This window comes from Patiria miniata, unplaced genomic scaffold (assembly GCF_015706575.1).
Source record: "Patiria miniata isolate m_02_andy unplaced genomic scaffold, ASM1570657v1 HiC_scaffold_3, whole genome shotgun sequence".
Taxonomy (NCBI): Eukaryota; Metazoa; Echinodermata; class Asteroidea; order Valvatida; family Asterinidae; genus Patiria; species Patiria miniata.
In genome coordinates this window covers 31,555,026-31,578,010 of record NW_024037069.1, presented here as the reverse complement: position 1 = coordinate 31,578,010, position 22,985 = coordinate 31,555,026, and the positions used below count along the sequence as shown (strand labels likewise).

General features: G+C 41.4%; 3 protein-coding genes across 4 annotated transcripts in view; 1 reads left to right on the top strand and 2 right to left on the bottom strand.

The window, feature by feature from the left end:
- The window catches only part of LOC119738840 (phospholipid-transporting ATPase ABCA1-like), a 60,211-nt gene extending 54,903 nt beyond the window's left edge, over nucleotides 1–5,308 (bottom strand). For both annotated transcript variants that reach the window (XM_038213809.1, XM_038213810.1), the window contains exons 1-2: nucleotides 4,705–5,308; nucleotides 4,022–4,115 (exon numbers count right to left, since the gene is read on the bottom strand). In XM_038213809.1, the coding sequence (XP_038069737.1) occupies nucleotides 4,022–4,115; nucleotides 4,705–4,770 (160 nt within the window). In that variant the 5' untranslated portion in view covers nucleotides 4,771–5,308. The remainder of the gene's footprint in view (nucleotides 1–4,021; nucleotides 4,116–4,704) is intronic.
- A 2,928-nt stretch (nucleotides 5,309–8,236) lies between these two features.
- Nucleotides 8,237–9,253, bottom strand: LOC119736681 (probable G-protein coupled receptor No18). Its single transcript, XM_038210697.1, has one exon. It carries the CDS (start codon nucleotides 9,251–9,253, stop codon nucleotides 8,237–8,239), a length of 1,017 nt encoding a protein of 338 aa, XP_038066625.1.
- Nucleotides 9,254–20,583: 11,330 nt separating this feature from the next.
- LOC119736680 (hepatic lectin-like) lies at nucleotides 20,584–20,979 on the top strand. Its single transcript, XM_038210696.1, has one exon. It carries the CDS (start codon nucleotides 20,584–20,586, stop codon nucleotides 20,977–20,979), a length of 396 nt encoding a protein of 131 aa, XP_038066624.1.
- The last annotated feature ends 2,006 nt before the right edge of the window (nucleotides 20,980–22,985 follow it).

The window sequence follows — 22,985 nt, the reverse complement described above, 5'->3', positions numbered from 1 at the left end:
TAGTCTGGTTCCCTGACTCCACTAAAGATGAAATGGATCAATTTATAGATGCCGGAAAATTGTAAGGTACATGTAATGGAATCAGTCTAACTGGCCTGCACCCGTTCAAGAACATGTAACCAATAGCAAACAAAATTTGGACTGCAACAAATGGTAAATTTGTAGCAGTAGTTGAAAAATAGTTAGGTTTTTCCAATGGTGGTCGGCCGACCATGGTTTGAAATGTATACGAAACACCACTTTTCTTGAAAATGACTTGACACCAGGTGCCATAATTTTACAGGATGCTTCAGTCTGTCATTTACCAACATCCTAGTAAGGTATTTTATAAAAACTTGGTAGTTTTATTTTTCTATGTTTGCAAATGTTGTATATTCCCTTTAAACTTGACAAGTCCAACTTGAAGGCTATAGATGGGAAGGTTAGAAAACTTGCTTGTGTGCCTTCCTGAAATTTAAGAAATCTGACTGATTCAAGAGCAGGAAGTTCAGAATTTCTCCCAACTCAAAAACGGGCCAGACAAATACAGAAATGATTCACTTTCTTTGTTCTCGTCTTCATAAAATGTAGGCCTACCACCCAGTTTGTTTCCCTCAGGCATGTAAGTGAAAGAAGTCATACTACTTTCAATTGGGTTCAAAAACTTTTGTGGCCTCAGCTATATTTTGTACCAACTAATATTGTAACAGCACATGTACATTTGTACATGGTACCATGTATTTAAAAAAAAAAATGCAGCAAAACTTAAATGGTAACTTGACAATATATAAATCATGTCAACCTGTGAAATATTTGTACATGTATACAAATGCACATAATGACATAAGCCTACATGTACTGTACATGTAAGGACTGCATTCAGGGGAGGTGCATGTCTGCAAATCAAATACAATAGAATTGCCTTCAATACAAGCAAGGTCAATGGTGCAATATATCAATGCTACAGGTAGAAGCAAAGTCCTGTACCAGGTACCATCATGGTACCATGCAGCAGTGCCTGTAGGCCTACGTGTACCCTACTGGTACAAATAACCAGGATATGATTGTGTTGATCAATAGGCCTACTGGAACAGGATGTAGTGCTTGGCCCGGTTGGACACCACAGTGCACTAAACTATTTTATCCTTTTGACGAAAGTTCCGGATTAATTCGGAAAATTGAATACGTGCTTTAAAAGATCTTGAAAAATGGGGTTAGTTTTGCTAGTGGTCATGTTACTGCCAATGGTTTTTTGGTAGGAATGCTGCCCAATTTTGAGTTAAGTTTCGGTTGGAAAGCCGTCTGCAGATCTTAGTCATTGCATTGGAATTTGGAAGTTGGAATTTGAGAAAGAAGAAAGAGCCAGTATAACTTGTCCTAGATCTTTTTGTGTAGATACTGAACTAACTTTTTTAAGGATTCTTTGTGTGTAGTACTTCACCAAAAAAAATCTGGTTATTTTGTCCATAATGGTTTGAAAGACTACAGATTTTCCAGACAAACCACACCTTTAGGCCAAGTAAAAAAAAAATAAGCCAGTTCCTTTAATCCCCATTTCTCATTCCTTTTTTCATTTATTCATACATTTGCAATATATTTTGCAAATTCTAAACTGTCAATAAATTGTCTTTGTATTTGTTTCCAACCAAAATCTAACTTGATGTACAAAGGGTTACATCTCCTATGAACACAATTTTTTTATTGATAGCAAAAGAGTTAAAAAAAAATTGAAGAATCCATCTGCCATCTTGGTAAATGGGGGCAAAAAAGTCCAAAAATCACCCACCTCCTTCAGTTCTTCAAAAAGCCCAGACGAGAAACCTTAGGCCTATGTTATTTTTTTTTTTTTATTCAGTCTCATTGCTGAAATGAATTCCCATCAAAATTCAAATTAAACCCAGTTTGCATAGTCAAGCTGATACAATCCGCATTGACTTGGAATGGTGACCACAAAAAATGTAAAGTCTGGGGAACAAAAAATATAAAACCACAAATAAGGACCCTACTTAAAAGTTTAGAGAAATGTAATTAAACTCACTGTGTAATCCCATCCAGCCTATACAATGTCAGTATACATTTTCTCAAGGTCTTATCATGGTTATGTTGCTGGCACTGTGTACTTTTCTTCCTCTGTATTATTTTTTTTTTAACATCCCTTTCCTCTTGCTCGTACTATTTCCAAGTTTGATTTCAATTACAGACCGCCCAGCTCAAATTCCATTATAACCACTCTAATACAGAAATCTTGGTTGTTGACTTTTAAAAGGGGGAGGACAGAACATACTCAGCAATGAAAATCAAAGAAATTTAAACTTGAGGAAAAGAAATATACAATCATGTACAAAATATTTGTTGTATCCTGATACTGAAAAGGTTGCTTTTGTAATGGAAAACTATGACAATTTCTTCAAGTTCTTCAGACAGAATCTCGGTTCAAGATGGAATTCAAATGATAGGTTTTGCCCTTCACCGACGTTTAAACACTGTATACTCAGTGTGTTACCTCCCGAGTGAAAGTTGGAAAAAAATCACTCGGGTGGGACTCGAACCCACGACCTTCTGCTTTCTAGTGCAGATGTCTTACCACTCGACCCCTGAACTAACAGGATCGATTGGCTGGTTCGAATCTGATGTACATAGCAGCGGGTACCGCATAAACTATTACAATGTATAAGATGGAATTTAGCACTGGAAAGCAGGAGGTCGTGGGTTCGAGTCCCACCCGAGTGATTTTTCCAACTTTCGCTCGGGAGGTACAATATGTAACACACTGAGTATACAGTGTTTAAACGTCTGTGAAAGGCAAAACCTATAATTTGATTTATATCACCCCGACGCTAAATTCCATCTTATAACAAGATGGAATTGTTTCATTGCGGTACCCACTGTTCTGAATCGAACCAGCCAGCCGACCCTGGCAAGCTTGGTGGTCGAGTGGTAAGACGTCTGCGCTAGTAAGCAGTAGGCCTACTGTAGGTTGTGGGTTCGAGTCCTCCCAGTGATTTTTTCTCACAATCACTAGGGGGAAACACTGAGTATAGAGTGTTTATAAAATATGTTGGTACAGGGCAAACCAAAATACTTGGTTACAGATTCATTTTGTAACAAGTGGGATTTAAATGAGGTTTCAAGTGATAACATGAAGCACCTAAGAAATATCATCCTTTCCAAAACATAAAGATATAGCCTACATGTACAATGTACATCGACTAATTAGGGCTGTGCATCAGAACCGGGTATCTGAGTGTATTCTATGACTGAATGTTTCAGTAATTAGTTCCAGATTATGGGATCGGGTGCCCGTAACCGTAACCAACTACATGTATACAAATTACTTAAAATAACTTCTCGGACAATCAAAAAGAAATGTTTTGAACGTCATTTGTGGGGAATTTTCCAAATGAAAACCAGGCAAGTTGAAAACCAAAACAGATTTCGTGTGCATTTTAACGTGCGACAGATGACGCTTGCATACAGTTTACTCTGTGAAGCTACAGACTAGATGGTAGGTTACACATAAAACATTTCAGGTGGGCGATCAAAATGACAGCTGAACAATGGCCTCTTTGTTCTGATTTTAGGAAATCCTCTGATGTATTACAGTCGACTCTCGTTAGTACAAACTCTGTTAATACAAACTTCTGGTTATAACAAACATAAAGCCTTGGTCCCGACTGTGCATTTATGTGCACAATGAATGGGACTGATGTTCCTCTTACAGTAATATAAAATTCTGATATAACAAACAATTTTGCTAGGTCCGAACGAGTTTGTTATAACCAGACTTGACTGTAGTTGTAGTGGTGTGAAGTTAAACATGGGTACCCAGCATACCAAGGTACATGTACATGTACCCTCACCAATGAAAAAACCTCAAAATTCAAACCCTGGAAGTTGTCAGAAAGGCTTTATACAAGTTATAGGCCTAGCCGACATACATTGTATAACTGCCCTTAACACAATTCCATTTCAGCATTTTCGATTAAGAATTATTTTGTATGAATTCAGCAACACTTTTATCCGTGAATGAAGAGCAACTTACATTCATGGTGGGGAGAGGGCAGTTCATCTCTCCTGACTAAGGCGATGATCATGAACATCAAAATCGGCCAGATGATCTCAACCAGAAGACGAATCTGAACGGGAAAACGAGAAAGACACTTAAACTTCCATCGACAATAGTTGAATTGTTGCCAATTAAAACTGTAAACTGGGAAATCCTGATCCATGAGAATAGCACACAGCAACTGCACATATCTAGGTCCAAATTTATCAATATTACAACAGCGGATCGGGGGGGGGGGGGGGGGGGAGGGACCAACGGGGGCCATGGACCCCCCAAAAAAGAACCCAATTTTATATTTTTAAGAATGTCACAAACATTGCAGCTACGCGCAAAAGCAATACATTTGCACCCCATATCCCCAAGTGCATTTCCCCTCCAAATTTAATATTAAAATTTTAATATTAAATTTGGAGGAGAAATTTTTGGTTCCCCCTCCCCGATTACAAAGATGGCAGTATCCGCAAAACGGCTAATGGTTGTGGACAACTAACATGAGATTTGTATGTGAGTCCATAACTTGGATCTCTTTAATTTATACATGTACATGATGGAGGACTACGCCTAACTTTAACTAAACAGATGAAAGGAATGCATGCATGAAATTCAGGCTACATTAATTGAGAAAACTAAACCAGCATCTTGAATAACAGATGTCTTACCTTTTGTCTTTTGCGTAGTGTGTAATTCTTCCAGCATAACAACTTGAGTTGAGAGAAGAACGCCATTGTGTAGTTAGGCCTAGACCTATGCCTACCTGCCTACTTTCTGGCCAGTGAAACTGTCAACAGTAACACAACTTCACAAGTTGTAGCCTACCTACCAAAGTTTTTAGGAATTTATAATCCTTCTTGGAAATATATGGAAATATAGTTAGCTTATTATGTCAGGTTCATCTTTTCTTCGTGATTTAACGTTACACTGACTGCAGAAGGCACAGTTTATCGTGACGGCATCTTTGTTGTTTATCCGGTGAACTGCACCACACGAAAATGTCCGGCCGGTGTTTAGCGCGCTGCACTCGATCTGTCTGCAGGGCTCAGTGAAATCTCGCCCCATGAAGTTTTGTGGTTGCGATAACTTGGACTTTTATCTACAGTCTCACACGTGACTATCTTTTAACAACATGATAACAGCGACGTTAATGTTACTACCTGCAAGTGCAAGATTGCACAAGCGAGACCTTCAGCTGTTCGGATATAAACATAATGACGTGTGCTTTCCATTTATATTTGCCGTGCACACACGGTTTTCGCTTTAGCTGTCTTGTTTTGTAATCTAGTATTCGATGAGCGCGCCCTCTATTGTTCAAACCCTTTTCATCATTGAAATTTCCAAGAAAACCGGCCGTACTCCACGTCAGACGGAAGCAAGTGGATAAACACTGCCAACCATTGTCCATGCTAATTACCTGTCTCGGATACGGTGGTCCTTAAATCCGTAATGAAAGAGGGGGATTCCCCCGTACCCCCTCCCGCAAAAAAAGAAGAAAAAAAACACCTGAGAGATAGAATAAATAAAATACAGGAATGAAGATAAACAAATTATGGGCCAGTACATTATCAGGGCCAGGGACTGCAGGAGCAACAGTGGCCGCGTACTCCCGCGTAGCCAAGGGGGTCGGGGAGGGGGCAGGGGGAGTTCCCCCACATCACACACACACATTCTCGGTGTCCCCCCCCCCTTCGAGGTCCCCCCCCCCCACGAAAAAAAAATATATCTATTTTTGACTTCCTTGAATGAAGAGAAATGAGCGTCCTCTAGCGTCAAAAGAGGTCCAAAAGGAGGTGTCCGTAATGATTAGGCGTAGGGTTGCCTAACGTCCGGGGGACTTGAAGCAGTTCAAAGAAATTCCCAAATTCCGTAAAAAAAACACCAAAAAACACGTTTTGACGTAGACATAATTATTATAAACGACCATCATCTCATTTTTTTTTTTTGGGGGGGGAGGGGAATTTCTTTGACCTTGATCAAGACCCACGTTGGGTTTAGCCCATGATTGAGGGCCAACGGGAGCCATGCCCCCCCCCCCAAAAAAAGAACGCAATTTGTTTTTAAGTGACATGGCAATAAAAGTCAGATCGCACCAGAGCACCTAGAATCCAGAATCCCTTATTTTTGACCCCCTTTTTGGGGACCAAAATTTTTTTTGCCCCCCCCCCCCCAAATGTGTTCTGGATCCGGAATTGCTTTAAGTCGGTATCTTTAAAAAAGGAGCAAAAATCACTTAGTTGCCCACATGCCCAATTAACAAGGTACACTTCAGCGCGCATTCAAAGCAATTCCGGCTTGAGTCAAGTCTAGGCTTAGGGTGACACCTCGTTTCCTCCCTGGTGCTCGACTTTCGAGTTATTTGGATGGACAGGGAAGGAGGTGTGTGGTGGAACGGGTACCGAGACACGGCCGGAAGAGTTTATTAAAGGGGCTCATGAGTTAGTCCGACTCCTGAAGACTTGGGCATCCGCACAACATAACATTTTGTTTTATTGATTTTTTTCTATATCCAAAGACAATTGCAAGAATGATTCATTTGTAATATTGAGAGCTTATACTGTAATCAATCGTAACAAAAATTAAAACTCCTCGAAAATACAAAAATAATGTATACTTTGAACGAAAGAAAATATGCAGCCTGCTTCACCTGATGTGAAATATACCAATGCAAATAAATAAAGATTTGGCCTAATCTGTTAAATGGAGAACCCCGAGCAGATTCCGTGTATCATTACTAGCGATAGACAATTCGTCATGATGATAGAAACTTAAATGTCCATGTCTGAGCAGAGCGTTTTGAGGGCCGTGAACTTGAGGATATTTTGCAAAAAGTAGGATGGAAGCCGTGCAAAGAACTGCTTGTATTAGTGTGAATGTGGATGCAATTAAGCCCTAAAATGGCGCTATTTTGCAATGGAGCTTATAGGCACTCATTTTCAAAATTGCGATGGGCTTCAGGATTGATTAATTTTTAGGGTTGATCGTCTTTGGATAGAATTTTCTCCAAAAAGTCATTAAATAACCCCAAAAATTGTACGGGAAATGAAAGATGATGAAATAATCTTTAGTTTGATGTGTTCAAAACGCCAAAAAAATAATTGTCCGGTTATAGTATGAGCATCCGCTTTGAACAGCGCCCCCATTGAAAGATGGTCCCCCATGGCATTTAAATCTTACCCTCTCGCACAAAACTGTTGAAACTCGCTCCATAATATTTGTCATGCGTTTACGTGATCTGAATTTTTGATTTAATTCCATTGGAAAACAACAAAGTTATTAAGGATCAAAAGCAGGACTGTTTTTGACACGTATGGGGTATGTATTGTCAGACTTGGAATGGAGCATGGTGTTACACTAATGGTCTTTGTTTCAAAACCACAGAACCGAATCCGACAAAGCTTCGCACAAGAAAGAAATAACGGGGCTCATCAATTTTATAATTGGATTGGAAATTTTCTTCATAAATAACGATAATTCTATACATCCTCCAGAGGGATATTAATTTGGTTTGGGACACCTTGTTTTATCAACACCAATCAAAGGATATCGCCAAAACAGAAATTGTATGAAAACTGATTTTTACCAATCATTTGGTGACATCAGATTAAAAGTTGTCCTTTTTGTTTTTCATATATTATTCAAATCAATCACGAGACGAATAACAGTAGCTGTAACAAGACCAAACATATTCTAAAAACAGGAGCAAATCCGCGAAACTTCACGGTATGAGTTAGACTGATGCTAGTTCTACAGAAGGATTCAATTGAATCGGTACCTAATAAAATCATCTGTGAAAATTCACTGTTAGCTATTGCTAAATCATTGCCTAACGCCAGTTGAAAGTATATAGGCCTATTTCTCTCCTTGAATTGGCACTTTCCATTAAACAAGTCCTCAGCTGTAAGAAATCCTTGTGCACTTCCTGTTTTTTTCACTAGTGGGCGCGAGATGCACGTACGGTCTCACCTGCCATAAGACCACCTTATCGTGAAAATGACAGAACCGTGGTCTATGAAGGTTGCAACCAGTCATCGTCAACAACCTAGTCACCAACGAAACACAAAAAGTAATCTGTGGGCACAGTCCGAGAGGGGCAGACCCACGGCTGCAACACATTGTCACTGAACTAGGCATGCACGTACATGGATCGCAACAGGAAGTCAGTGTTTTAAGATCGAACAGTCTAGAATCACTTTCGCCTTAACAAAAACAGAAGAGTCGTTTCACCCTCTTCAAGTTATTCCTTGCTGCCTGTCGGTGCTCCGGCTGCGCAAAGGCAAGGAACAAGGTTCCGCAGAAGGTGTCAAACATGGCAATAATGGCACCGACGGCCATGAGAGGGTTCAGAACGGCTGAGGTCAGGTAATTGAGGACTATAATGTTCATGAATACACTCTGCGGTAGCCAAGCCACGACAAACGCGGAGAAGTGTACGATGAAGTACACGGTGGTTTTGTTGGCCAAGTGGTTCGGTCGAGGCTGCGGCGCGTTCTCATCGTTGCCTTCCTGCTCCGTCTGCTGCGCACGATCTTGAAGATGCTTCAGCATCAGCATTTCATCCCGTATCTTGCGCCGCTGTTGCCTAGCGATGCGAACGAGAGCAGCTATCAGAAAAGTTACCGCGATCATACTGGGGAAGATTGTCAGATCCGACATGACGATAATGGGGATTTGAAAACCTTCCCCCTGTAGGAAACTGCCCAATGACTCTTGGCTGTTGAGGTCAAAATTCAACATGGCGGAGAGGAGCACGGCAAGCGCGAGGACCAGAGACAGGCACCAGGACGCACCGATCACCGCGGTGCAACGCCTGGGCGTCGCCAGCCGGAGATACTGCAGGGGCCGGGAGATCTTCATGTACCGGTCGGCCGCTACGACCACCGAATTCAAGAAGTAACCGAGAAGTCCAAAATAGGTAGAACTTGTGGCTATTGCGAGTTCGAGCGCGGAGTGTTTCAAGTTTGACATCAGGATCACAGCCAACCATAAAGTCAAAATTCCAAGAACAATCTGAGACACACAAAGACTGGCCATGAAATAGTCGGACACATTATGGAGGATGTGTTCCATAGCGACTGTAGCTATCAACCACACGTAGACGAGACTTGTTGTTACTGCGATGAAAATCACAAAGATGTAGCCGGCCAACAAGGCTGGGACTGGCTCATCATCGCTCACGGATGGCGCAGACGCATTCACGATCACTTCGTCCTCCATAATAGGACTTCCGTCAGAAACTTTCAGTCACCAAAAGCATCAAAATTGACAAATAACCGTCAATGCGTTCAAAAACACACAGAATTCCCACCTACTTCAGCGCAACCTGTCTCCCGTTCTATACTACTTTTTATTGGTATGATTGCAGAACGCAACGACTATTCGCACGTATACGGATCGGATAATACGCTTTGGCTGTTTGTATCTCAAAATTATAAAACTGTCATGATAGGGTTTGCACGCACAACATCTAGTCTTTGGACTATCCCATTGCACAGCAAGGGTTTAGATATGCCATTCGGTGATTAATTATGCAAAACAAGACTGCGTCTTGACCTATAGATTCTGACCAATCAGCGGGCCACTTCTATCGGGTTTTCCGTGACTTGTATTACACAAAATACGACTGCCAAATTGACCAATCAACAGCTTTGTTCACATTCTGATCGAAATGGCGTCACCATGGGCGTCGCGGGGGCACTTGCCCCCCCCCCCCCGGACGAGCCGCAAAAAAAAGGAGAAGAAAAAAAAGGAAACAAAAAAAAAAACAAGGAAAAAGAGGGGCGAAATCATATTATTGCTAATTTAATGGGTTCGGGAGGCAAATATCCCTGCCCACCCTCCAAAAATAATCAATCGGGAAAATGCTGGAAAAAATAGGGATTTGGGGGGGAAAATGTGCTTTGCCCCCTGTAGAAAAAAAATCCTGGCGACGCCCAGGGACGTCATTGCAGTCTCTGATGTCGACACCGATGGGGTGGCGCACGGGGTCGCATAAAATGTGCATTTGCTCACATAAATATTTCAGCCGTTAGTTACGGATGCTCCGTTGGACAACGGGTTATACTGGTGTTTTTTCGTTTTAGAACAAGTTCATACCGTATAGATGGTATTCATGTCTTATCACACCTCAGAAAAATTATGTTCAAATTGGAACACGTCATTGGCCGATTTCGCCGCGCGTCCGGGAAGTAAAAATTATACGCGCCCAGGTGACGTCATCACGGTGAGTATCCAGCTCGCTGCCGTCATTGTATTTTTTTTTCTGGTAGCGCCAAAAATTCCCTCTGGAACCCGCCTCGTAGACTGTAGTCTGTGGCATGTAATCTTTACGGAACCTGTCTGGGTGCACTGAACCAATTCAAGCCCCATTGAAAACAGTGTCAAATTAACACAGTTCAGGGCCAACTAACATGCAAGCTGACACCACTTGGGTTTCTCAAACAAAAATTAAATTATTGTCTTGTCCTTCATCTTTTAATTTCTTTTTTTAATTTTGGGTAGACTAGCCAATTAAATTTTTAAATATTCACACCAAAACAAAATCACCTCCCGAAAAGTGGTAGTTCCCAAGTCTGCATGTAGCCATTTTACAAGTGGCGTCCTTCTACTTTCTCAGGCAAATAGGACCCATTTTTCAACCGTAATTTTATCAAGCCTGTCCTCAGATGGAAGCCCAAAAACCATGGAGTTGATCCTTGGCTACATTTACACAATTCCACCGTTTTTAAAGTCAAACGGTCTCCGTTTTGAACGTTTTCAACAGAAATTGTGGGGGGGGGGGTACCTTTTATGCTAATGAGCTCGCGTAGAAATTCTCACTTGAATAAGTTCACTGCACTTGTCTGTTGTTGTAGTCCTTGTAACTAACTACTGCAGTAAAGACATATTAAAGAGTGTTGGCACCAGACTATTTCATTGACGACGAAGAACTTGAATATCTCGTGCTGCAAAATTTACGAAGGCCGGAGTAACTACAAGGCAGTTACTCAACTAAAAGGCAACGAAGCTACTAAATATTTATGAGCTGCAGTAAAACAAGTAAAGCATAAATATCCGAAATGCACATCATACCCTTGAAAATGGCAAACCGAAAATTAAAATTAAAATTAGGCCTATGAATGGAACACAAAGGTGCATTTTGAAGGACTGCATTTTTAACAGTACATTTTAAGGCCAAAAAAGTCTCCGATTTCTGGTATGTAGCTTGCCCCAAAAGTGGTGCGACGAGGCGGCTTTTTTTGTTGTTGACTTTTTTGTTCCTTCAAATGTCGGCTGATGACTGCAAATAATGGCCGACTAAATTTAATGCAAAATGTGTGGGAGCCCAGAGTGGCCACATAAAGCTTATACTCGATCGTAACCCCATCAAAAACACGTTAAAATGAGCAGCAGCAGGATTCCAGTCAAACCAGTGAGTTTTGCAGTTTTTAGACATCATCTTACATTGAACTTTTTTTTTTTTGCCGACGCGCATGGCTACGGCGACGCGCGCGCATACCAGAAACCGGAGACTTTTTTGGCCTTATTGCCCTTTAAGTTTTCTAATTACAAGCTATGTTACATATTCAGCATGAATTAATTTATTCAAATCAACTAAAGCGACTTAGCATGTTTTTTCTCCCACTCTCTCTTGTAAACTCTAGCATTTGTTACTACAACAATGCACAGGGGGCTAAAATGCTCACTAGCAATATGGAAAGGGTAGACTTTCAGTGACTTTATTAACCAAGACGGACTTGGACATGTAATCATGTAAACAATCTTCGTGGTTTCATTGGGAAACTGAATCATCACTTGTGTTCAGGGGTGTAGCACTGTCATTTTTATTGGGGGGGGGGGGGGTAAATGTTTTTGAAAAGGGCACTTGCACATCCGTTGTGAAATGGGGGCGCTGTTCAAAACCGACAATTATGCACACAAAGGGCCAATATAATGGTGCTTTTCAGGGCGATACATGTGCTAAATTCGGAGAAAAAGCACCCAAAACGGCAGATGTGACAAAAAAGACACCACTTCGTTTTAGAAAAGGTCACTTGTTCAGAAAAAAGGGGGGGAGGGAGGGTAAATACCCCCTTACCGCCCCCCCCCCCCCCCGCGCTGGCTACGCCTATGCTTGTGTTCCAACAATGGTTTGGATTATGTGAAATGTGTCCATTATTGGAACCTTCTCACGAATTTGCACTCAGAGCTGCCAATGGTCTTGTTATTAAGATGCGACGGTTCACGTTATTCAGGCTTATTACTCAGTCACCGAACCGTTGTGTTCTCTTGTTATTTATAAGCGACGGTTCTCTTCATTTAGGCTTTCTTATTATTTCATCCGTCGAACCGTCGTGTTCTAGTTTACAAGCGATGGTTCGCCTCATCCAGGCTTTATTATTCAGTCACCGAACCGTCGTGTTCTATTGTTATTTATAAGCGTCGGCTCTCCTCATCCAGGTTTTCTCATTATTGAATCATTGAACCGTCGTGGTCTTTATTTGTTATTAATGTGCGAAGGTTCACCTCATTACTCTCTTATTAGCCAGTCTCCGGTTGGGTTAAATTAAGTTGTCAACACATAAACCGCCTGTGGGCATATACGTTTAATAATTCGCAAGGAGTTTAAAAAATCGTCTTCTGTGTAGGCGACGCAATCCAAGGCTTGTTATGTACATGAGTGGTTTGTAAAATTCAATTTAAAGATGTTATTCATTTAAGGATTTGATTAAGACCGGTATTATGCTGTCCCAATTTAAAGATGTTATTCATTCAAGGAATTTCCAAGGTGGGTTGATCAGTTGCAAATGGAAGAGTTTTGGAAAAGGGATATTAAGTCCGAATTTCAGCCAAGGAAATTAATTCTGGTTAAAATAAGAGCATTTTGAAACTTCACTTTCAAACTCGCAAATTTTACTACACGAGAACAAAGAAATGTCTCCACAAGAATACAAATTTCAGTATGCGTGTGTGTGTGTGTAGGCATTACGTCACTGTGTGGACTTCCGAACAAAAGAGGTCCACATAAACCAGGTAGAGGAGACGTTGTGTGGACTTGGGCAAGTCGACACACTGTTTCCCCATTTCTGGAAACATGTTCAGAGGCATTTTTGGGTTAAGAGAATGAAGAGAAACACTAAAGGGAATCATAGAAAGAAAACATTTTCACTGGTTTTTCTTAACTACACGAAAGCAATGGAAAGTCCACACTTGGTATGTCACGTAAACATGGGTGTGTGTGTGATGAAAAGAGCTATACGTGTATATTATCTGTGCTATTCGCAATTCATCAGTCACCATATATTTCATCTTTTTTCCTATGTTTCACTTCTCTGCTCATGATGGTAAAGAATATCTGATGGGGTGTCAGTATTTCTTATAATGGTCACAGAGTAAGGGGAATTCAACTTTTTAGTTTGTCTCGAAATCCGTACCTAATTACTGAGCATTATGCATGTATATTACTTTTATTCTTCGAGAAAGTCAAATAGGATTTGCACGTTCTCCTAATCCAGATTGTTTTTTTTTGTTGAATTGTGGAAATGATTTAATCCTTGACCGAACCAGGTCATAATTTATGTTTTTTTTTGTGCCGTTGTATGCCAAATAGGTTCGGTCGCGAAGAGTGCATTCAGATACACATTCATTTTCGCTGACCAAACGTCAATGTTTCAGAAGAGTCCGCTTGAGTGTTGGGTGTTTTATTTGTGGGTATAGTAGGGTATAGAACAAAGACAAGCGGGATTTTTTTATCGGTTGTACTTCGCTTAGAGTTCACGAGAGTCTCGCCCTTTTGAGGAAGAAGGGCTAAATCTAAGAAAGACTAATGCTCAAAATCCCTTGAGTGTGCGCATATACAGTCACATCTTTCTACTTCCCTCTTAATCAAACCGCAAAATATGGGTGATTAATCGCTCTTTTCCTAAATCTTTTAGGTACAGAAAAATGCAAACAATGCTAAATCTACCTTTGCATTCTCCAAGGAATAGCAACGATGCAAACAAATTTGGAGACGAACGCCCATGATCCCCGCCTTGTTGTCAAGTTCTTTTTCTAGACTGTGCGCTGGGCCTGATGTCATGTAGAAGTGATGTGAAATGTTATAAGCCTGCCTGTACAACAGAACTCACTCATCAATCGTTTACGTAAGGAACTCTTTCGCTTAATTCAAAAATAAAGATGAAGCCAATAATTAAACAAACAGCTTAAAATCTGTTTATCCAACACTTACATTGAATTTAATTCTACAATAAAATCAAATAAACGATTAAAAGAACTGCAGTAAAATGTAAATTTTAACGAAAAAACCTTCTCCCCACCCTTTGTTTGGTCGTTGCTTCTTGCGTGATAACAGATCCACATTGCTATGGTTCCTGATCCCCACAATATCGATTCTGATAGGGGCAGGAACCAGACTTAGGCTGCGAGAACTGAATTATTGTCGGTACGCTAATACATGTATTTGGAAATTAATTATCACTACTGAACTTGTGAGGGCGCTGTTCAGCTGCTGCCATCAACCAAATTCTGTTCCTCCATTCTTTGTAATGATTACTTTTAAATATTGTTATATTAATGTGTTCTTATTATTGTTACAGTTTCACACAATGCCGCTACAGGTGGCGAGAAAGCTGATTTAATAAACCATTTATCTAATCTAATCTAATCGAAACTAAACGTGGGCCGATTGTTTTGGTTCGGTGTCTCATTCAAAAGTTTGCTTTTATAATGCTAGCAAAACAACTTACAAAAAACTGAAAAAAATTATCAAGGACGTACATCTTTCATAAATACGATTACTTGGATTAAAACGTGTGCTTATAGTGACCTCCTTTTTTCCGTTTACAAGATGTTTTCCAAAGCTGCTCGGTTGCTATAGTAATTGATAATGTCATTATAAAACACGTGCCATAGGCCTACACCGGTATAAAAAAAAAGTGATTGAAAAGGAAATGGTGGCTAAATTCAGATTTGGAAAAGTCCAGTTTGTAATTGATTGCAAATAAACATATTATTTTTGATATTCTTAGATATGCAGCATATTTATTGATTTAAAAAAAAAATTTACCACAGGATTACTACTTCTACTGCTGCACTTGACCATCAAAGGGGCGCGTAGTGACCTCCAACCTCGGTCAAGGGCAAGGGACCAGCACTCGATTGGTGACAGCTGCACAGCATCTGCAACCTGCTTAAGCCAAGTAAGCCGGGGACGACGAGGCCTAGTCCAGGTGGCAGGCCGTTGCCCAAGGTGGAACTAGACGTCAGCATCAAGGGTAAGACGAGCAGGGGCAGGAGCTTCGAGGCGCCAAACATGACCAAAAAGGCCTTGCTACGCCCGTGCATCGATTCCCAGTGAATCCTCTCACCGTGACAGGATTGTGTCCATGGCTGAGCAGAAAAAGGTGGGTGCCTGCATGCAACCCTGCCGAACTCCGGAAGAAGTCAAGGAGGGAGATATATGTCGTTGCCAACCCTGACCTTGGCTCTTGTGTCTGAGTGTAGAGCTTTGGTGAGATCTAATTAAAATCGTGTCTAGGATTCCCTTTGAGGAGAGGCTATCCCAAAGCTGGCTTCACGGTCTACAAAGTCGAAGGCTGCCTTGATGTCCACGTACCACAGGATACAATACAATAATACAACTAACTGAGCAAGAATTGCAAAGCTATTGGTTGAGGAGTCTGCTATTTATATGGTCTGTGAGAACGGTCACAGATTGCATGACTGCGTTTGACTTCGTTGCGAAGGGCGATTTCTGAAGGTTACGTAACACTTTATTTTGAATGAAACTACATGCACACAGACATGTTCACGTTGGCGGGCGAAATCTTTGAAAATTAATTTTTCCCGTTTGGAAGACCGTATATCTTCATGCAACTTTCAGGGTTTATTTCCCTTATAATGATCCAAGTATGTGCTAATAATCGTTGTGATACTTTTCGTTGAAATTGGAAAAGTAGGCCTGGCCACGTGCATTTTTGAAAGTTGTATCACTGGCGTCAAGACTCACGAATATTAATAAGGTTCCTATTCATTACGGTGTGCAGTAAAAATTTGCTATAAAGCCTCCTTCACGAGTTATTAACTGATAAATATCAACCTCTTTGCCGGCTTCCATTGGTCGATACCGAGACCCACGCCAAGTCACGCCGAGTGATGCTAATGAATATGCTAATATGCCCGTCGTCATTGTGTTGCCGGGCCGAAATCGGTCAACCATGGCGCCTACGGCGCTTTGCTGAACATTGCATGTGTGTTGGGTCGGAAAAAAATCCTTGTCGAAATTTTCCTTGGTGTAAGGTGTAACACAAGCGTTTGCAACAACAGATTAAGCTGAAATTCGGAATATATTTAGACGATATGTTCAACAACTCGTGAAAAAATAACTTGAAGAAATTCCTAGAAATTAATATAAATACATAGATTTGGGGAAGTTTTCGAACGATTTCTTCCAGACTTACGGTCAGGCAGTTGACAAGTGCAGAGATCTCGGAGGTGGCTTGGCAGTCCCCAGCACGCAGGCTGAGCAGGATGGCATGGGGGATGGTCGAGGAAGCGATCGCATCATTTACCTCAGTGTCTGACCTCTGGATCGGTTGTCAGAAAAAGGAGGCACCAGAAGGGGAAGTGAACTGCGTGGAGCATGATGGGAAGGTGAGTGGGTACACCAGCTGGGTGAGGGGCCAGCCAAACGGAGACAAAGACCTGATTGAGTATTGTGCAAGGATAAATGCCTCAAGTGGTGACTGGGCAGACCAACCGTGCTAGCATCTATTCCATGCCATCTGCGAAACATCCCACGTGGGTGATTCCTTACAGCTCCTCTGCTTGCAAGCTGATGCTGACGGCCACTGCAAGACGTCCCTTGCCTGACCGGTCAATTCATCCAGGAGTTCCCCACTGAGGGTGTCATCGCGTGTGGTTCGGCGTGCCGGAATGAACCTCAATGCTGCTCCTGCAAACTGCGACAGGTCAGCCGCGGAAAGAAGATCTGCCAGCTGTACGAGGCAACGCACGACGGAGGCATGGCGGTTGATGATGGAGACGAAAACTGGTGTCACTTTGACCTGCGCGAATAAGAAACCTGCAAAACAGTTACTGCATAAAATGTCAGAAGGAATGCATTTTATTTCAATGTTTTTCTCAACCGAGTAACTTTGCAAAAGTAGAAGCGAACATTTTCATTTGATGTACAAAATGTGTTGTGAATATTGAGAACTGAACATTGCTGTTGCTGTGGGATACCCATTTGTACGTGTATTAGCAATGGAATCCTTTACGAGACCCTAAAATTGTTCATATGTTTGTCTGTTTTTTTTCTTCAAAGTGTACAGTTGCCACTGAGCTTAAGCCTCAACGTTGTTATGCACCCTATTTAAGATTTTGAGCACTCAAAAAAATCCGTTGGAAGTCGTCAGTGACGTAGATGAATGATGTGATACCAGTAACCTTGCATGCACGAACTGAAACCATTAGAAAGCCAAAAGAGTAGGCTAACAATAATCAATATCAAGTCGGCCAAAAATATTCGATATTTTATCCAGCATAGATACTCAATTTTTTCATATCGTCACAATCAATTTCAATATGAACCGAGGCTAGAGTCAGCCTGAAGAGGAATAAAAATGAAAGCCAATATTGTTGAATTTCTCGATGTTTAATTCCACGTGGTCTTAGCTTCCATCTCGTCAGTCAATTTCATTAATAGTACGGCGGCTACGGAAGGCACAAGTGGTATTTAGTCATGATGCTCGTATTAACGTCAGGGTTATCGTGTGAAAAGGTCGATGAATTACCATAGCAACAAATGACTTAGGCCTCTATCTAGGGATTGATCGGTACCAGAATAACTACCTAGACGCTATTGTAGACGAATATCACCCCAGGGTTTGTAGCATTTGTTATCATGATGGCCTAGAGAAAATGTTTCTGGCGCCTCGTCTAAATGGCATCAATCTCTCTAATGAAAGTAGAGTTAAAGTGTAAAAATGGAAATTAAATCACCATAGTTACGTGTGTCTTAGACCTTACCACGCGCATCGATTGATGCCAGCCTACCTACATCGATATGTATCGGTTGCTGCAGTGTAGGTACAGCATCACAAGGATTGCAGCATTACATACCAAAATGGCCTGGAAGGAAGCATTATTTTTCCTGCTGCTCGTCATTTTGGTATCTATCTCTTTTGGTCGTACGGGACGCTGCCTGTCCTCTTGGCAGAAAGTCGGCCTGTCCTGTTACCGTCTGCTGGTTGATGAGACACGGTCCTGGGAGGCAGTAGATGATAAGTGTAGAGATCTCGGAGGCGGCTTGGCGATGTCCAGCACGCAGGCTGAGCAAGATGCTATCTGGGGGATGGTGGAGGAGGCACTGTCAACATCCGATGCACCTACCGACTTCTGGATCGGTTGCAGTAGGCCGGAGCCTGCAGACGGGAAGTGGAGCTGCGTGGAGCATGATGGGAAGGTTAGTGGGTACATCAACTGGGCGACGGGCGAGCCCAACGGAGGTTACTACCCAAGTGGATCCTGCGGAAGGATAACGATGACAAACGGAGAGTGGGCAGACCAACCGTGCGAGCATCTCTTCCATGCCATCTGCGAAACATCCCAGGTGGGGGATTCGTCACAGCTCCTCTGCTTACAAGTTGATGCAGACGGCCGCTTCAAGACGTCCCCTTGCCTGACCGGTCAATTCATCCAGGAGTTCCCCACTGAGGGTGTCATCGCGTGCGGCTCGGCGTGCCGGGATGAGCCTCGATGCCGCTCCTTCAATCTGCGACAGGTCAGCCACGGAGAGAAGATCTGCCAGTTGTACGAGACAACGCACGACGCCAGCATGGTGGTTGACAATGACGAAAACTGCTACCACTTTGACTTACGCGAATGAGGCGCTTCAAGCAAATTATCATTTAAGCTGTGTTGATATAAGAAAGAATCATAAATTTCAGTGTTTTACTTCGCTGATTGTATTAGTAGAGAAGTAGATGCAAACATTGTCATTTGCTTAAGAATTGTCATGTCTATAAAAAAAATGGACGTTGTAGCCAATTTTAACTGAAACACTGCCTCCTCTGTTAGCTTGAAGATATAGTTTAGATGAAACAAATCTGTCGCGGGAGACAGAGAACTGACTAAGGAACAGAGACGTAATCACTGAAGACTCTACAGACAAGTCTAAGACATGCGACAAGCTGAGTTAGCTTCCACTTCTCATCGCTGAGGGGGTACAATCACGCCGGTGGCAGCTGGTGTGCTAGTAGATGCTGCTCCCCGTATCGCAGACTGCTCTTAAACTCCAGTGCAGTAGTGAATGATGCAACGAGAATTGTTCGCCTACGGGGAGTTTAAACTACACGAAATATATTCGACATTTAAAAAGAAAATATATCCACCGTATCAAAACCCCATGACCGAGACTCGGTGGATGCATAGCACACCACATGGTACCATACACTGAATGCAAAGACCTTTTTTTTTGGTATTGCTCATAAAAATGATTTAAGTTTATCCTACTTTGAACGATTATAACAGAATACCTCTTCTTTCCTTTTGACTATCAAAGAATATTGAATTAAAACCGAGACATTAAAGAATATTCAAATGGTCTTGCGAACAAACATAAAACACAATTAGCTCTTAAACTGGCCTTTTCATTTTTTTTGTAAGATTGTTCATATAGTTACTTGTAATGTTTGACCGTTGATGACTATTATTTTCTCTTAGTGTGCAGGGCCTATCAATATTACCTGTACTGATCAGACGATAGAACGAGTGAATTATAGTTTCCACGTTATCATTTGTCACAACGTTCTCCTGTGAATTACATGCAAGTTTCTCCGCAAATGTATTGTCCATGCCGCGTTCTGCCGCATACCTGAGTTGCCTGGTAACCGTTCAAGGCAATTTGTTAGACGACCTTGCTGAAAGTGAAGACAGGACTCTGGTATCAGGCCATCTGTAAAATTATTCCCAATGAGTTTCGTAATGTTTTTTTCCCAATGGAAACACACTACTCTAGGCCTAAGAGCACTAAACAGGTAACCAGTGCGTAAATGACGTCATTGCAAAGAACTCTAACAATAGCACAACGTTTACTCTGCGAGCAAAAACGAGGACCAATCAGAAGCTTACGCATGGGAGCTGATTACAGGCCTGGGGGACCAGTCTAGTTGCCTTTATGCCCGAAGAAACAAAGATGATAATACCAAGGGACGCACTATATAGCTCAGCAGCAAACATCTGCCTTCTATAATGAAGTGGTTTGGCCAGGGATACGATAAACATTATTGCAAAGTCAGTTTTTGTTAGTTCATGCAAAAGCTGGAGAGCAGTATAATAAGTGCTGCAATAGTAAGTTGTTTTTTCCCACATGCAGCTTTCTTCCGACATTTAATGTGAGTAATCTGTGGATGATTTCTTCAGCTTAAACGCTATTTGGTTTGTACAGACGCAAAACAATGGACACAGGTATACTATATTTCATCGTTCTTGTGGGTGGAGTAGCGGGCCTCTGTCCTCAGTGGGAGTGGGCAAGCGGGTCTTACTATTGCCTCGTCGATGACACCATGACGTGGGACGAAGCTCAAGCGACTTGCTCTGGTATGAGCGGCAGCATGGCCGTACCCGATTCCGATGAAGAGCATCAGTTGATTTGGCAAATGTTCAAGGAGAACTCTCTCAAAGGAAGTCTTTGGATCGGTTGCAGGCACGATTCGATGGAAGGCAGGTACGTGCAGCCAGGCAATGGAGGTAAGGAGTGTGTATACACCAAGTGGGCGCCGGGGGAACCGACTGGTATTAATGCATTTTGCGTGCAGCTGTGGGATGCAGCGGACGGTAGTTGGGATGACACGGGGTGTACTTGGGATCACTCTGTGATCTGTGAGCGTCCTGCCCGTGCGTTTCCCGCCAATCTGTCCTGCATGCAGGCTGATGCTAGCGGCCGCTTCACCGCACCGTAACTATATATTCATTCTTTATCTATCTGGGATGGAAACCAATAACATACACAAAAAGAGAACTTGTCATGTTGATATCGTGAATGTTGCCGAGCTATTAACATACGAACCTATTCAAGTGTACGAGGCCTGCTAGTCTGACCTCGTTTTCAACTCAACCGCGCGAAAGGCTCAAGTCACGGCATCGTGGAAACTCCGACTCGTGGTCGCAATCTAGTGGTATGAACTGCGTCCGTCGGATGTAGTAACGCATGCTCATCTCGTGGGCGGATCAAGGGATCGGTTGCCTGGCTACCCTCCCCCACGACTGACTAATGTCATTTGTTTTTCATCATGGAAAAAACACTTCACACTTTTGTTTGAGTTTCCTAAACAATGTCATCACTCAGTATCGACTATTTTGATGCATTTCTTCAGGCCTTTGGTACTGTGTTCTTTCGTACATATACGTTGCCAACAACGTCTTATCCATCCCCTTGAAAATTAATACTACTACTACTTCTAATAATAATAATATGAGATTTGAAGGTTTGCATGGTGGAAAGATACTACGACAATATAAGTTTGTGGTAGCACCATGTGAATAAATCTCTTTTGTGAGTATGTGTGGTTCTGAAAAGAACCACACATACTCACAAAAGAGATTTATTCACATGGTGCTACCGCAAACTCATGTTGTCTTAATAATAATAATAAATATATTACTAAATGTACCATTAGAGTGACACGTTATCGTATTTTTTCGATAATAGGGAGACACATAACTGGGTCAAAATTTCATTGTCGCAATTAGGTTATATTTGTTGTTTGTGGTCTAATTAGTAAAAAATATCGACATTCGTGGGAAAAGGACAAGGGAAAATTAGGGCACATTTAAGTTGAAAACAAAAATGTGCACAAATCTATGGGAAAGTCTCCCTAATCACTCTTCCGGTTATTATTATTTCTTCTAACTTTAATTACCCCTACCCCCACGAATGTTGGTATTTCTACGAATAGGACCACGATCTAGCCTATTTAAGACACAAAGTTTTTGCCTCTAAATAGGGGCTGAAGCATAAGGGAGACATTGAAATGTCTCCCTAATTCCATGTCTCCCAAAGGTATAACTTGTAATGCTAAAGTGTCTCACGAAGGTCCTAGTTTTTTGTTTTCATAATAATAACTAATACAAATAATAATATTAATAGCAATCTTAGTATGTAACGGCCACCATTGGTCATTCTAATAATTTATTTCAGCAAACTTTGGCTCACAGATTAGTGAAACACAGTTTTGTAATTTGATGATTCTAATCAATATTTTGGACTTGCACACTATCCGTCGAAGATTTGTTATTGCTATCATCACAGCAACTGATCGTTTTTCCTTTTGATGAATTATAATATTTACAACTTGTATTAAATTTGGAAATTCGATGAGAATGTAATTTCACTTTAAAATTAAAAAAATTAAGTCTTTGTAAATAATATGCCATCAAAGAAAGTTCATGTCAGTCGTTATATAATACAAACATATCTCATTCGATTATTATCATTTTTTTTTATAGATATAAACCACTTTATTACAGACCATGTTACCTTTGTTTACAAATTGAATGTTATCACGTGATGGCAACGTTCAGCAAACATGCACTGCACCTGTTTCTCTTTAAATGTGATTGTGTATAAGTGATGACGTAAACTGTGAACAAAATAACATGCAAAGACGATTTAATGTTAGTGTTAGCCGTAGTCGGTTGCTCGTTGGTATGACGTCACAGGTAAATCAAATGTGATAATCTCCCGTAGTTTAACTTCTGACGCACTGTGATGTACAATAATGTGGATATATTTCTGCATGAATATCTGTTTAGACTACAGACTTTTTTTTCAATTTGACAACATAGTGGAAGTTCGAAGTTAGGCGAGTATAATTTATTTACACATTGGACTTCTGTTCTCCACTTGTCATTATTGAGCCTACTTTAAGTCAAAAATGCAGTCTCAACAGATTTACGATTTGTACAC